This window comes from Hyla sarda, chromosome 2 (assembly GCF_029499605.1).
Source record: "Hyla sarda isolate aHylSar1 chromosome 2, aHylSar1.hap1, whole genome shotgun sequence".
In the NCBI taxonomy this organism is placed as follows: domain Eukaryota; kingdom Metazoa; phylum Chordata; class Amphibia; order Anura; family Hylidae; genus Hyla; species Hyla sarda.
In genome coordinates, this window is record NC_079190.1 from 500,646,087 (window position 1) to 500,663,001 (window position 16,915).

Here is a 16,915-nt window from a genome sequence, read left to right on the forward strand (position 1 = left end):
TGGAGACTACTATATGGTGGTCTCCAAACTGTAGCCCTCCAGATGTTACAAAACTACAATTCCCAGCATGCCCAGACAGTCAGGTCCCCAACAGTGTGCCTACAGCTGTTGCAAAACTACAACTCCCAGCATGTACAGTCTGTCAGTGCACTCCGGGAGTTGTAGTTTTGCCACAGCTGCAGGCTTGGGGTGCCCCCCATGTGAATGTACAGGGTACATTCACACGGGCAGGTTTACAGTAGGTTTCCCTCTACAAGTTTGAGCTGCGGTAAATTTTCTGCCGCAGCTCAAACTCCCAGCAGAAAACTCACTGTGAACCCATGTGAATGTACCCTAAAATCACTACACTACACTACCACATAATAAAAGTAAAACACTGCATATATTCCTACACAGTTCCCCCCCAATAAAAATTTAAAACTTCTCATACGGCACTGTTTCCTAAATGGAGCCTCCAGCTGTTGCAAAACAACAACTCCCAGTACTGCCAAACAGCCATTGACTGTCCTGGCAGGCTGGAAGTTTTGCAACAGCTGGAGGCACCCTGTTTGGGAAACACTGCCGTAGGGTTTAGGTGGAGACAAGCGCCATCCTTGTATTCGGGTCGGCACCTACTGCAAATTCCTTATTTAGGCCTCAAATGCGCATGGTGCTCTCTCACTTCGGAGCCCTATTGTATTTCAAAGCAACCGTTTAGGGCCCGATATGGGGTATTTCCGTACTCAGGAGAAATTGCGTTACAAATCTGGGGGGCTTTTCTCCTTTTACCCCTTATGAAAAGGAAAAGTTATGGGCTACACCAGCTTGTTAGTGTAAAAAAAAAATTAAAATGTTTACACTAACATGCTGGTGTTGCCCTTTACTTTTCATTTTCACAAGACCTAAATGGAAAAAAAAGACCCCCAAAATTTGTAACGCAATTTCTCCTGAGTACGGAAATACCCCATATGTGGTCGTAAAATGCTCTGCGGACGCACAACAAGGCTCAGGAGTGAGAGCGCACTATGTACATTTGAAGCCTAAATTAGTGATTTGCACAGGGGTGGCTGCTGGTTACAGCGGTTCTGACATAAACGCAAAAAAAAAAAACACCCACATGTGACCACATTTTGGAAACTACACCCCTCAAGGAAGGTAACAAGGGGTATAGTGAGCCTTAACACCCCACGGTTGTTTAAGAATTTTTGTTAAATTTGGATTTGAAAATTAAAAAAAAAAAAATTCCCCCTGAAATGCTGGTGTTACCCCAAATTTTTCATTTTCACAAGGGGTAATAGGAAATAGGCCCCCCAAAATTTGTAAGAGGAGCGAAGAAGCGCCATTGGACTTTTGGAGAGAGAATTTGGCTGGAATTGAAGGCCATGTGCGTTTACAAAGCCCCCATGGTGCCAGAACAATGGACCCCCCCACATGTGACCCCATTTTGGAAACTAGACCCCTCGCAGAATGTAACAAGGGGTACAGTGAGCATTTACACCCCACAGGTGAACAGTCGTCCGTAAAAATGAAAAATTTAATTTTTCATTTGCTCAGCCCACTGTTCCTAAGATCTGTCAAATGCCAGTGGGGGGGTAACTGCTCACTGCACCCCTTAGTACATTCCGTGAGGGGTGTAGTTTCCAACCCGACTTCCATTCCAACCAAATTCTCTCTCCAAAAGCCCAATGGCGCTTCTTCTCTTCTGAGTCCTGTAGTGCACCAACAGAGCACTTTACATCCAGATATGAGGTATTGCTATACTCAGAAGAAATGGGGTTACAAATTTTGGGTGGTTTTTTCTCCTATTACCCCTTGTGAAAATGAAAAATTTGGGGTAACACCAGCATATTATTGAAATTTTTTTTTTTATCTTTAAGTCCCACTTTAACGCAGGGTGTTGAGGCTCACTTTACCCCTTATTACGTTCCTTGAGGGGTGTAGTTTCTAAAAAAGTGTGCCATGTGTTTTTTTTGTTTTGTTTTTTACTGTTCTGGCATCATGGATGCTTCCTAAATGTGACATCCCCCATAAACCATGTCAGCAAAAATTCAGATTTTGAAATTTTCGTGAAAAATTTGAAAATTGTTGCTGAACTTTGAAGCCCTTTAATGTCTTCAAAAAGTAAAAACATCTCAACTTTATGATGCAAACATAAATTTAACATATTGTGTATGTGAATCAATATGTCATTTATTTGACATGTCCCTTTTCCATATAAGCAGAGAGCTTCAAAGTTAGAAAAATGCAACATTTTCAAATTTTTCCTGAAATTTGGGAATTTTTCACTAAGAATTCATGCAAGTATTGACAAAAATTTACCAATAACATAAAGTAGAATATATCACGAAAAAACAATCTCGGAATCAAATTTATAAGTAAAAGCATCCCAGAGTTATTAATGCTTAAAGTGACAGTGGTCAGATTTGAAAAAAATGCTCCTGTCCTTAGGGTTATAATGGGCTCCGTCCCCAAGGGGTTAATTAGGGACATGGGATGACCTGGTTGGTCCACAGTCCTGGATCCGGTCCTGGAGCAGGACAAGTGCAGGGAATAGACAGATGCTGCACCTATATGTGTTCCCCACAGAGACCTGGTGGGGCCAATTGTGGAATAACAAGTTATATGAGTGAATGGCGGAGGAATAAGTGTATAAATGGTTCTAGTATACAGCGCTGGAGAGGGCGGAGGGAAGTTTCTTCTTCTTCTCCTGCCCACAGTTACTATGGGAACTCTAGATTCACTGAGTCACTGAGTCTGTGCAGGAGTCACATGATCAAACAGAGATCATGTGACAGGAAGTGTTCAGTAACAATCCTAATAGCAGAGTCCGGAATCTTCTCTGCACACTTGTCTATACCCCTGATGGCTGTGGAATAGGAGGACATAGGGTGAGTGGGATGTCCTCAGAGCGGAGCCCTCCTTTATACCTGTATACCCCCCGCCTGCACTTTCTATCTGTCTACAATAACACTACATCTGCTTTGTATATAGTATTATCCTCCTTAACCCCTGAAGGACTGAGCCCTTTTTCGCAATTCTGACCACCGTCACTTTACGCATTAATAACTCTAAGACGCTTTTACCGAATATTCTGATTCTGAGAGTTTTTTCGTGACATATTCTACTTTATTTTGGTGGTAAATTTTTTGTCGTTAATTGCTTCTTTTTTTGGTGAAAAATCCCCAAATTTCATGAACATTTTTGAAAATTTTGCATTTTTCTAACTTTGAAGCTCTCTAATTGTAAGGAAAATGGATATTCCCAATAAATTTTATTTTTATTCACAAATACAATATGTCACGTTACGTTGGCATCATAAAATGGACATATTTTAGCTTTTTGAATAAGTTAGAGGGCTTCACAGTAGAGCAGCAATTTTCAAAAATGTCATGAAAATTGCAAAATCTGAAGGGACAGATGTTACAGAACTACAACTCCCAGCATGCCTGGGCAGTCTAGGCATGCTGAAAGTTGTAGTTTTGCAACATCTGGAGGGCCACCCTTTGGGCACCACTGTAACAGTGGTCTCCAAACTGTGACCCTCCAAATGTTGCAAAACTACAATTCCCAGCATGCCCAGACAGCCTTTGGCTGTCTGGGCATGCTGGGAGTTGTAGTTTGGCACCCACTAGAAGGGCAGCAGTAAAGATCAGTTTACTGCCCCCTCCAGTAAGGGGCCCTGGCCCCCGCTACACCCCCCTTGCAGCAGCCCTAGTACAAAATCAGAAGACCCGCTGCTGAAAAAACTGTCTACTGCTTCTGTACATCCGCCGGCCACATCATCGCACCCCCTCTGAAATCCACCCACCCTATGCCACTTCATTTCCCTTGTGCCAAATAATTTCCCCTTTATTACCCTCTGTGCAAATTCATCACCGCCTGTTTACCACCCCCTCTGCCACATCGTTCCCCCCCCCCCCTGTGCTATTTCTTTCCCCCCTTATCCCCCTCTGCCATTTTTATCCTCCCCTTTGCCAGTTTATTTCCACTTTATTCTCCTTGTGTCAAATCCTCCCTCTTTATTACCCACTTGTGCCACTTCATTTTCCCCCTTCCCTTCTCCCTCTGTTGTTCTATTTACCTGGCCAGCAGGCTCAGGTACAGGGGCTCTCAGTGGGCTTGACATCCTCTACGCTACACTCACTGGGGGAGATTTATCAAAACCTGTGTAGAGGATGAGCGGTGCAGTTGCCCATAGCAACCAATCAGATCACTTCTTTCATTTCTCACAGGTCTCTTTAAAATGAAAGCAGTAATCTGGTTGTTATGGCCACTGCTCCGCTCTTCCTCTGCTCAGGTTTTGATAAATCTTCCCATATTTCTTTTTTGTTTTACAAAACATTAGTGCAGCTTCATCTAGAATATACAGATCAGTTTTTGGGCCCCGGATTTGATGAGTAAAATATTCCATTAATATTCCATCCTGTCTGATCACCACATGAGAGGATCTTCCCTGGTTCATACCTTCTTCTTCTTCTTTTTCTTCTTTTCTCCTCAGGTCCTTAATGTTGGATCCGTGCAGGAAAGTTCTGGAGGAACGAAGAGAGAACTGGAGGAACCCCGATCAGTGTCAGAGAATGGTGAGAGTATAAATCCACCCGAGAGGTGTCCCCGTCCTCTATATCCCCCGGACTGTAAAGAGGAAGAGGAGGATATCCCACTGGACCATCAGGTACACAAGGATCAGTACAAGGATCAGGTCATGATGGAGGATCACCAGTCCCTCACATCACCAGGTAAGAGGAGAGAGCAGGTTTGTGGATCTCCTAGATTCCCCCATCATCTGATCATCACATATAACAATGGATTCAGTCACTGTGTTTATTTCCTATAGATGGATCCAGTAGTATAAATCCCCCAGAGAGATGTCCCCGTCCTCTATATCCCCAGGATTGTAAAGAGGAAGAGGAGGATATCCCACTGGACCATCAGGTAGATGTTGGACATGATCTTTCTCTTCACAGAACATTAGTCCAGGACTTCAGCCTCATCTAGAATAGAACATTTTTATATCCCTTACAGTCATGGCTGTAAATGTTAGTACCCCTGACATTTTTCAAGAAAATGAAGTATTTCTCACAGAAAAGGATTTCAGTAACACATGTTTTGCTATACACAGGTAGTGATGAGCGGCATAGGCCATATTCGAATTCACGATATTTCGCGAATATATGGATGAATATTTGTCATATATTCGCGAAATTCGCATATTCGTTATATTTGTTTGTTTTTCTTTTTTTGCGAATATGCGAAAATTATATGCGCATGTTTGAGAATATTGAGTCCTCCCAACTTTAATGGTATAGTGAACTGTAACTAGTGCATTAACTCTGTGATTTTTTTTTTTGCCTATTGAAACCAATAGGCCCATTGTGGTCTATGGGGATCTCACGGCATGTAAAACGGTAAGATAAGCAGGACTGTCTCGGCAGCACAGTGGATGGGAGACCACCACTGGTTCGAGTCCTGGGGTGTTACAGTGTTGTGGTTTAACTTTGCTTTCCTGGAAAAGCTGCTGAGTTGCCCATAGCAACCAATCAGATTGCTTCTTTCATTTTTGAAAAGGCCTCTGAAAAATGAAAGAAGCAATCTGATTGGTTGCTATGGGCAACTCAGCAGCTTTTCCAGGAAAGTATAGTTAAACCACAACACTCTGTCCCACCCCAGGACTCGAACCAGTGGTGGTCTCCCATCCACTGTGCTGCCAAGACAGTCCTGCTTATCTTACTGTTTTACATGCCGTGAGATCCCCATAGACCACAATGGGCCTATTGGTTTCAATAGGCAAAAAAAAATCACAGAGTTAACGCACTAGTCACAGTTCCCTATACCATTAAAGTTGGGAGGACTCAATATTCGTGAATATGCGCAAATGCGCGTAAATTTTCGCATATGCGAAAAAAAACGAGTATTCGTAATTACGAATATATAGTGCTATATTTGCGAATTCGCGATTAAAATTCGAATTGCTAATATTCGCGAGCAACACTATACACAGGTTTATTCCCTTTGTGTGTATTAGAACTAAACAAAAAAAGGAGGTAAAAAAGCAAATTAGACATAATGTCACCAAACTCCAAAAATGGTCTGGACAAAATTATTGGCACCCATAACTTAATATTTGGTTGCACACCCTATGGAAAAAATAACTGAAATCAGTGTCTTCCTATAACCATCAATAAGCTTCTTACACCTCTCAGCCGGAATGTTGGACCACTCTTCCTTTACAAACTGCTCCAGGTCTCTTATTGGAAGGCGCCTTTTGTCAACAGCAATTTTAAGATCTCTCCACAGGTGATCAATGGGATTTAGATCTGGACTCATTGCTGCCACTTCAGAACTCTCCAGCGCTTTGTTACCATCCATTTCTGGGGCTTTTTGACGTATGTTTGGAGTCATTGTCCTGCTGGAAGACCCAAGATCTCGGCCGGAAACCCAGCTTTCTGACACTGGGCTGTACAGTGCGACCCAAAATCCATTGGTAATCGTCCGATTTCATGATGCCTTGTACACATTCAAGGCCCCCAGTGCCAGAGGCAGCAAAACAACCCCAAAATATCATTGAACCTCCACCATATCTCACTGTAGGTACTGTGCTCTTTTCTTTGTAGGCCTAATTCCGTTTTTGGTAAACAGTAGAATGATGTGCTTTACCAAAAAGCTCTATCTTGGTCTCATCTGTCACAAGACGTTTTCCCCGAAGGATATTGGCTTACTCAAGTTCATTTTGGCAAAATGTAGTCTTGCTTTTTTATGTCTCTGTGTCAGCAGTGGGGTCCTCCTGGGTCTCCTCCATAGTGGGGTCCTCCTGGGTCTCCTGCCATAGCGTTTCATTTCATTTAAATGTCAACTGCCTGCAGGATAGCTTGAATATCTTTGGAACTTGTTTGGGGCTGCTTATTCACCATCCGGACTATCCTGCGTTGACACCTTTCATAAATTTTTCTATTCCGTCCACACCCAGGGAAATTAGCTACAGTGCCAGGGGTTGCAAACTTCTTGATAATGTTGCTCACTGTGGACAAAGGCAAATCTAGAACTCTGGAGATGGACTTGTAACCTTGAGATTGTTGATATTTTTCCACAATTTTTGTTCTCAAGTCCTCAGACAGTTCTCTTCTCCTCTTTCTGTTGTCCATGCTTAGTGTTGCACACACAGACACAATGCAAAGACTAAGTGAACTTCTCTCCTTTTTATCTGTTTTCAGATGTTATTTATATATAGCCCACACTTGTTACTTGCCCCAGGTGAGTATAAAGGAGCATCACATGCTTGAAATAATCTTATTTTTCCACAATTTCGAAAGGGTGACAATAATTTTGTCCAGTCTATTTTTGGAGTTTGGTGACATTTATGTCCAATTTGCTTTTTTTTCCTCCCTTTTTTGGTTTAGTTCCAATACACACAAAGGAAATAAACGTGTGTATAGCAAAACATGTATTACTGCAATCCTTTTCTGTGAGAAATTCTTCATTTACTAGAAAAATTTCAGGGGTACTAACATTTACGGCCATGACTGTATATATTATATTATATTATTATGATTATTATTATATTTTTATATCCCCAGGATTGTAAAGAGGAAGAAGAGGATATCCCTCTGGACTATCAGGTAGATGAAGCTGAGATATCTACAAATCCCCTATAGATTAAAGGGGTACTCTGCCCCTAGACATCTTATCCCCTGTCCAAAGGATTGGGGAAAAGATGTCTGATCGCAGGGGTCCTGCAGTCTCTCCTGCAGCACCCCGTGTCATCTGTGCACGGAGCAAACTTCGATCCGTGCCTGATGCCGGGGGCGATACAGGGGCCGGAGCATTACAAGGGGCGGAGCTGTGACGTCACGGCCCGCCCCCTCAATAGAACTCTGGGAGGGAGCTTGGTGACCATCACGCCCACTCCCATAGATTTGTATTGAGGGGGCGGGCTGTGACGTCACGATACTCCGGCCCCTGTATCGCCCGTCATCAGGCATGGAGTGCAGTTTGCTCCGTGCAGCAGATGACACAGGGTGCTGCAGGAGAGATCGCGGGGGTGCCCAGTGGCGGGACCCCTGCGATCAGACATCTTATCCTTTGGTTTGGGGATAAGATGTCTAGAGACGGAGTACCCCTTTAATATAATGAAGCTTCTACTACTCTCCTCCAGCAGTGCAGTATATCATCTATATCATCTGGTGTTGGTTGTGGTCGGTTGTGGATATAAATTGTTTCTGGGTCCATAAAATATTGTGGTAAATGTCGTCCTCTGTGCACTTGGCAATAAAGATTCATCCTGGATAAATGTAAAGTTCTCCCCTGTAGATCATGGAGTAAATAACAGCACAATACACTAAAATCTACCTTAGCCGACAGTTTCTTATTCCCTGGCAGAGTCCCATAAGACTTAAGATATTTGCCCCCTCCGAATAGGGGACACTCCCGATAGTGGAAGCAGGCACACCCGTGCTGAACAACACATTCCTGATAGGGGATTCTGTGCCAGCACTACCAGACCCTACCTTGTACACAGGGCCACCATCAATAAGGGGCCCTGGCCCCCGCTGCACCCCCACCCCCCCTGCAACAGCCCCAGTACAGAATCAGATTCAGCTGTCCCCTGCTTCTGTACGTCCGCCAGCAACATCATCTCCGCCCCCCCTCTCTGAAATCCCCCCCCCCCCGTGCCACTTTATTTCCCCTTTTTTTTAATTTTCCCACATAGACCAGTATATGGTGGGTCACTTATTTAATTCACCTATAGATCACCTTCGTGATCCAGCAAAAACCCTTTTTCCCATATACCATTAAAAGGTGCTTTATTGTCAATGGCACATCAATTGTGAGTTAAAATAATAGTGCACATCAACCCCCAGTTTGTCAAGGGTATTCAGCGTGCCTTACTGGCCACATAGTGTTAAGCCTCATGCACTGCAGCTGCTATGTGGCTATCGCTGGGGAGATGTGTCACTATGGTTAAAACACTAAACCTCAGCCCCCCCCCTCAACATGTTTCACTGCTGCCGCAGCTTTGTCAAGAGGTAAACAGGGCACTGAGCGTGGACGCCGTGACAGGGGTTTATAACACCTCCTTCAATGACATCACTCCATTGGTAGTCAAATCATTTTCCCTTGATCCTTCCTGTGTCATTTCATTCCCCTTTATTACCCTCTGCAAATAAGCCTGTTTACCACCCCACTGTGCTACATCATTCCTTCTGTGACTTTTTTCCCCCCTGTATCCCCCGTGTCAATTCTCGCCCCCTTCCTCTTTATTACCCACTTGTGCCACTTCATTTTTCCCCTTCCCTTCTCCCTCTGTTGTTCTATTTACCTGGCCAGCAGGCTCAGGTGCAGGGGCTCTCAGCGGGATTGACGTCCTCTTTGCTGCACTCACTGGGGGGAGATTTATCAAAACCTGTGTAGAGGAAGAGCGGTGCAGTTGCCCATATCAACCAATCAGATCACTTCTTTCATTTCTCACAGGTCTCTTTAAAATGAAAGCAGTAATCTGGTTGTTATGGCCACTGCTCCGCTCTTCCTCTGCTCAGGTTTTGATAAATCTCCCCATATTTTTTTTTGTTTTACAAAACATTATTACAGCCTCATCTAGAATATACAGATCAGTTTTTAGGCCCCGGATTTGATGTGTAAAATATCCCATTAATATTCCATCCTGTCTGATCACCACATGAGAAGATCTTCCCTGGTTCATATCTTCTTCTTCTTCTTTTCTCCTCAGGTCCTTAATGTTGGACCCGTGCAGGAAAGTTCTGGAGGAACGAAGAGAGAACTGGAGGAACCCCGATCAGTGTCAGAGAATGGTGAGAGTATAAATCCCCCCGAGAGGTGTCCCCGTCCTCTATATCCCCCGGACTGTAAAGAGGAAGAGGAGGATATCCCACTGGACCATCATGTACACAAGGATCAGTACAAGGATCAGGTCATGATGGAGGATCACCAGTCCCTCACATCACCAGGTAAGAGGAGAGAGCAGGTTTGTGGATCTCCTAGATTCCCCCATCATCTGATCATCACATATAACAATGGATTCAGTCACTGTGTTTATTTCCTATAGATGGATCCAGTAGTATAAATCCCCCCGAGAGGTGTCCCCGTCCTCTGTATCCCCCGGATTGTAAAGAGGAAGAGGAGGATATCCCACTGGACCATCAGGTAGATGTTGGACATGATCTTTCTCTTCACAGAACATTAGTCCAGGACTTCAGCCTCATCTAGAATAGAACATTTTTAAATCTCATATATATATATATATATATATATATATATATATATATAATCTATTAACCCCTTAAGGAGTTTGCACTTTCGTTTTTTCCTCCTTACATTTTAAAAATCAGAACGCTTTCAATTTTGCACCTACAAACCCATATGATGCTTGTTTTTTGCGCCACCAATTCTACTTTGTAATTAAATCAGTCATTTCACACAAAAATCTACAGCGAAACCAAAGAAAAAAATATTGTGGGACAAAATTGAAAAAAAAAAAGCCATTTAACTTTTGGGGACTTCCGTTTCTACACAGTACATTTTTCGGTAAAAGTGACACCATATATATATTCTGTAGGTCCATACAATTAAAATGATGCCTGGAAAAAATCATAACCACATGGACAAAAATGAATACGTTTAAAAATGTCTTCTGACCCTTATACCTTTTTTATTTTTCTGCATACAGGGATGTATGAGGGCTCATTTTTTGTGCCGTCATCTGAAGTGTTTATCGGTACCATTTTAGTTTTGGCCAAAAATGTGTATAGGTAGCTGCAACCCAACAATAGTATTACTGCCAGACGAGTACTAATGTGAAAAAGGTTGTGTATCCCATACAACCTGCGAACAGTGTATAAAGTGGGGGTACACTTTCCTCAAGTCTGGGCTTAAAGGGGTATTCCAAGCAAAAACTTTTTTTTATATATCAACTGGCTCCGGAAAGTTAAACAGATTTGTAAATTACTTCTATTAAAAAATCTTAATCCTTCCAATAGTTATTAGCTTCTGAAGTTTTCTGTCTAACTGCTCAATGATGATGTCACGTCCCGGGAGCTGTGCATGATGGGAAAATATCCCCATAGGAACTGCACAGCTCCCGGGACGTGAGTCATCAGAGAGAAGTTAGACAGAAAACAAAAACTCAACTTCAGAAGCTAATAACTATTGGAAGGATTAAGATTTTTTTAATAGAAGTAATTTACAAATCTGTTTAACTTTCCGGAGCCAGTTGATATATATATATATATATATATATATATATATATATATATATATATATATATATATATATATAAATGGGTGGATATAAAATATATATGTAAAAAATGATGTAGATCCAGTGAATTAATTTAAAACAATGTATTATTACAATGATAGTGCTTGTAAATAGACATAATATACAGGGTAAAAAGTGCCGGTATCCCAGTGTGGCAAATAGTCTGTATATCTTATAGATGTGTGCACGGAGATCGCGCCTTGTATGGTTGATTACAAATAGTCTGAGTAGTGATGTCTCTGTATAGCTTTTATCTGGTCAGGATACTGCATGCGGCAGCGTGTTTGTAAGGGGTTAAGATCAATGCGCTCTGCGGCGCTGGGGTTTCCTTGTGTGTATCCCACTCTACCCTGGCGGCACAGGGATAGAGATTGGTGAGTGGGATATAGATAGTCTCTTAATTGTAATCCTGTGGGTGCATGAGGCTGCGTTCTGCAGCGCTGGAGACCCCTCAAATGTGGACCACTCTACCCCGGTGGCACAGGGAAAGTTTTGAGTGGATTTGGGGATTTGGCACACTGTGCCTCTTACCAGCAATGTCCTGGAGCCTGGATGCCGGAAAAAGGTTTTCGTCGGGGAGACGTCCGCTGGCAGGGGGGATGCGTACAACCCCAGAAGCGTGCTCCGGTAAATTTCTTCCGATCCGGTGAATGATGGTAAAGATCATCGGGTTTGACAATACTGGGGTACAGGTGATAGAGGCTAGACGCGTTTCAAGCTGCTCATCTACCTCATTTTTGTTTTGATCGCTTTTTATTCATTTTTTTATGGTATAAAAAGTGACCAAGCATACGCTATTTTGGACTTTGGAATTTTTTTTTTACGTATACTCCATTGACCGTGCGGTTTTAATAACAATATATTTTTATAGTTCGGACATTTACGCACGCGGCGATACCACATGTTTATATTTTTATTTACATCATTTGTTTTTTTAAATGGGAAAAGGAGGTGATTCAAACTTTTATTAGGGAAGGGGTTAAATCACATTTATTAACTATTTTTTTACACTTTCTTTTTGCAATGTTCTAGCCCCCATAGGGGACTATAACATGCAGTACATTGATTGCAGGCACTGATCAACGATGTGCCTTAGCATAGCATTGATCAGTGTTATCGGCGCTCCACTGCTCTTGCCTGGATCTCAGGTACAGAGTAGTGAATCGGCGATTGGACAACAAGGAGGCAGGTAGGGACCCTCCTCGTGTCCTAACAGCTGATACACCACGGTGGTCCCAATCAGCCCGACTGAGCTGCCGTAAATGCTTTTTTTAAACTTTAGAACGGCTAAAGGGTTAATACCGGCATCACCGCGATCGGTGATGTCCGGTATTAGCCACGGATCCAGGCTATCATTATCTGCTAGGACTGACCCGATATGATGCAGGTTCATCAATGTGCGACAAAATTGAAGAAAAAATGCAGTTTTGTAAATTTTGGGGGCTTCCGTTTCTACGCAGTGCATATTTCGGTAAAAATGACGCCTTCTCTTTATTCTGTAGGTCCATACGGTTAAAATGATACCCTACTTATATAGGTTTGATTTTGTCGTACTTCTGGAAAAAATCATAACTACATGCAGGAAAATTTAAACGTTTAAAAATGTCCTATTCTGACCCCAATAACTTTTAAATTTTTCCGCATATCGGGATATATGGGGGCTCATTTTTTGCACCGTGATCTGACGTTTTTATCGGTATCATTTTTGTTTTGATCGGACTTTTTGATCGCTTTTTAGTCACTTTTTTTATAGTATAAAAAGTGACCAAAAATACGCTATTTTGCACAGTTAAATTAACGATATATTTTTATAGTTCGGACATTTACGCATGCGACGATACCGCATATGTTTATTATTATTTACACTGTTTTATTTTTTTTATTGGGAAAAGGGGGGGGGGGGGATTCTGACTTTTATGGAAGGGGTTAAATGATCTTTATTAACACTTTATTTATTTTTTGCAGTGTTATAGCTCCCATAGGGACCTATAACACTGCACACACTGATCTTCTACACTGATCACTGCCAGGCATTAGCCTGGCATTGATCAGTGTTATTGCCGCTCAACTGCTCCTGCCTGGTTCTCAGGCACGGAGCAGTCATTCGGCGATCGGACACCGAGGAGGCAGGTAGGGACCCTTCTGCTGTCCTGCAAGCTTTTCGGGACACCGCGATTTCATTGCGGCGGTCCCAAACAGCGCCACTGAGTTAACCGGCAAGGTTTATTTTCACTTTAGACGCGGCGATCAAATTTGATCGCCGTGTCTAAAGGGTTAAAACCGGGCATCTCCGTGATCGGTGATGTCCGGTATTAGCCACGGGTCCTGGCCGTTGATGGCCGCCGGGACCGACGTGATATGACACGGGGTCTGCTTACGACATGTGGCGGGAAGGGGTTAAAGGGGTACTATGGTGGAAAGCTTTTTTTTTTTTTTATCAACTGGTGCCAGAAAGTTAAACATATTTGTAAATGACTTCTATTAAAAAAATCTTAATCCTTCCAGTACTTATTAGCTGCTGAATACTACAGAGGAAACTCTTCTTTTTGGAACACAGAGCTGTATACTGACATCACGACCACAGTGCTCTCTGCTGACATCTCTGTCCATTTTAGGAACTGTCCAAAGCAGCATATGTTTTCTATGGGGATTTTCTCTTACTCGGGACAATTCTTAAAATTTACAGAGATGTCAGCAGAGAGCACTGTGCTCGTGATGTAAGCAGAGAGCTCTTTGTTCCAAAAAGAAAAGAATTTCCTCTTTAGTATTCAGCAGCTAATAAGTACTGGAAGGATTAAGATTTTTTAATAGAAGTAATTTACAAATCTGTTTAACTTTCTGGCACCAGTTGATTAAAAAAATAAATAAATAAATAAACAGTTTTCCACCGGAGTACCTTACGCTCCCGTTTTAAAGTCCTTAACCCCTTAAGGACGCAGCCGTTTTTCACCTTAAGGACTGAGCCCTTTTTCGCAATTCTGACCACCGTCGCTTTACGAATTAATAGCGCGAAAACGCTTTTACCGAATATTCTGATTCTGAGAATGTTTTTTCATGACATATTCTACTTTATTTTGGTGGTAACTTTTCGGCGTTACTTGCATCCTTTTTTGGTGAAAAATCCCCAAATTTCATGAAAATTTTGAACATTTTGCATTTTTCTAACTTTGAAGTTCTCTACTTGTAAGGAAAATGGATATTCCAAATAAATTTTATTTTTATTCACAAATACAATATGTCCACGTTATGTTGGCATCATAAAATGGACATATTTTTGTTTTTTTGAAAAAATTAGAGGGCTTCAAAGTAGAGCAGCAATTTTCAAAAATTTCATGAAAATTGCAAAATCTGAAGGGACAGATGTTACAGAACTACAACTCCCAGCATGCCTGGGCAGTCTAGGCATGCTGAGAATTGTAAATTGGCAACATCTGGAGGGCTACCGTTTGGGCACCACTGTAGCAGTGGTCTCCAAACTGTGACCCTCCAGATGTTGCAAAACTACAACTCCCAGCATGTTTGCAGTTTGGCCTTCCTAGTGGCTGCCACAGTAAAGATCACTTTACTTTCACTTTCATTCCGCCACCCCCACCGTCGTTTCCCTACCTGAGCCAGGATCTCTGCAGTCTCCAGCGACAATCAGGGGTCCCCACGCATCTTCTCTTCCAGGTACCGGCCTCCATCTTCTCCCCGTGACATCCAGGGGTGGGCAGAACGGGGGGTTGCCATGGTAACCCACGGTCCTGCGCTGCCATTGGTCAGAATCGGTTCTGACCAATGGCAGGGGATAGGAGGAGATCGCAGCACTGCTACCTCGCTCCTAGCCCTCAGGATGATCGGGGCTGTCACTGACAGCTCCGATCATCCCTATTTTCCGGGTGATCGGGTCACCAGAGACCCGATCAGCCCGAATAGCAGTAAATCGCATGTCTGAATTGACATGCGATTTTCTGCGATCGCCGACATGGGGGGGTCTCAGGACCCCCCTGGGCGATGTGCTGGGATGCCTGCTGAATGTTTTCAGCAGGCATCCCGGTCCGGTCCCCTAGCGTCCTTAAGGACTCGGGATGCAGGGCGCATGCATATGCCTGTCGTCCTCAAGAGGTTAAGGACTGAGGGCGTATGGGTATGCCCGTGGGAATTTCGGTCCCTGCCGCTAGGGGACTGGACCGGGATGCCTGCTGAAAACATCAGCAAGCACCCTGTGCAAACCCCACGGGGGGTCCTGAGACCCCCCCCCCATGTCGGCGACCGCCGCAAATCGCCGGTCAATTCAGACCGGCAATTTGTGGCAATTCTGGGTCAATCGGATCTCTGGTGACCCGGAAAAAAGGGTGAATGTGGCTGTCCAAGACAGCCCCATTCACCCTTACCCAGCAGGAGTGAGGTGGCACGGAAGCAGCCTGACGATCACGTGATTGATCGGTCGGAACGACCGACCAATCACCACCCTGCTGGGCGGTGATTAGGATGGCAATCATGATGGCGATCCGGGCCGGCGGGGGTCTCCTACCTTTTAAAGTTGGATATGAAAATAAAGAAAACATTTTTTTTTTCACTTCAATACTGTTGTTATCCTACATTTTTCATTTTCACACGGGAAAATAGGAAAAAAGCCCCCCAAAATTTGTAGCCCCATTTCTTCTGAGAAAGAACATACCCCATATGTGGATATAAAGTGCTCTGCAGGCGCACTACAATGCTCAGAAGAGAAGGAGTGCCATTGGGATTTTAGAGAGAGAATGTGTCTGGAATTGAAGGCCATGTTTCGTCCCCCCCCCCCCCTCATGTGACCCCATTTTGGAAACTACACCCCTCATGTAATGTAATAAGGGGTGCAGTGAGCATTTACGCCCCACAGGTGTCTGACAGTGGTCCGTGAAAATAAAAATTTTAATTTTTCATTTACACAGCCCACTGTTCCAAAGATCTGCCACGCCAGTGGGGTGTAAATACTCACTGCACCCCTTACTAAATTCTGTGAGGGGTGTAGTTTCCAAAATGGGGTCACATGTGGGGGGGGGGTCCACTGTTCTGGCACCATGGGGGGCTTTAAAAATGCACATGGCCTCCCACTTCTATTCCAACCAAATTCTCTCTTCAAAAGCTCAATGGCGCTCCTTCTCTTCTGAGCATTGTAGTTCGCCCGCAGAGCACTTTACATCCACACATGGGGTATTTCCTTACTCAGAAGAGATAGGGTTACAAATTTTGGGGGGCATTTACTCCTATAACCCCTTGTAAAAATGTAAAATTTGGGGGAAAACCAGCATTTTAGTGAAGGAAAAAAAATTTTTTATTTACACATCCGACTTTAACAGCAAAAACAAAAATGTAGCCAGCACGTAAACCCAATACACGGGTGCACGCTGCTGTGACAAGTACAATACATTTAAAAAAAAGAAAATGGCAGCAGCACACTTGGTCAACAAAATGGAGGCTCTTAGCGCACTTTTTGATCAAAACGTGTCCCCCCATCCACCACTTTAACGAAAAGTCGTCAAACACCTGTGGGGTGTTAAGGCTCACTGGACCCCTTGTTATGTTCCTTGAGGGGTGTAGTTTCCATAATGGTATGCCATGTGAGGGTTTTCTTTGCTGTTCTGGCACCATAGGGGCTTCCTAAATGGAACATGCTCCCCAAAAACCATTTCAGAAAAACTCACT

General features: G+C 43.4%; 1 protein-coding gene across 1 annotated transcript in view; it reads left to right on the forward strand.

Annotated features, from left to right (window-relative positions):
• Positions 1-5,003: 5,003 nt before the first annotated feature.
• LOC130357519 (uncharacterized) overlaps positions 5,004-16,915 on the forward strand; it is a 43,245-nt gene continuing 31,333 nt past the window's right edge. Inside the window, exons 1-4 of the mRNA XM_056560216.1 lie at positions 5,004-5,015; positions 7,551-7,592; positions 9,701-9,938; positions 10,037-10,134. Coding sequence (XP_056416191.1) covers positions 5,004-5,015; positions 7,551-7,592; positions 9,701-9,938; positions 10,037-10,134 — 390 coding nt within the window. The remainder of the gene's footprint in view (positions 5,016-7,550; positions 7,593-9,700; positions 9,939-10,036; positions 10,135-16,915) is intronic.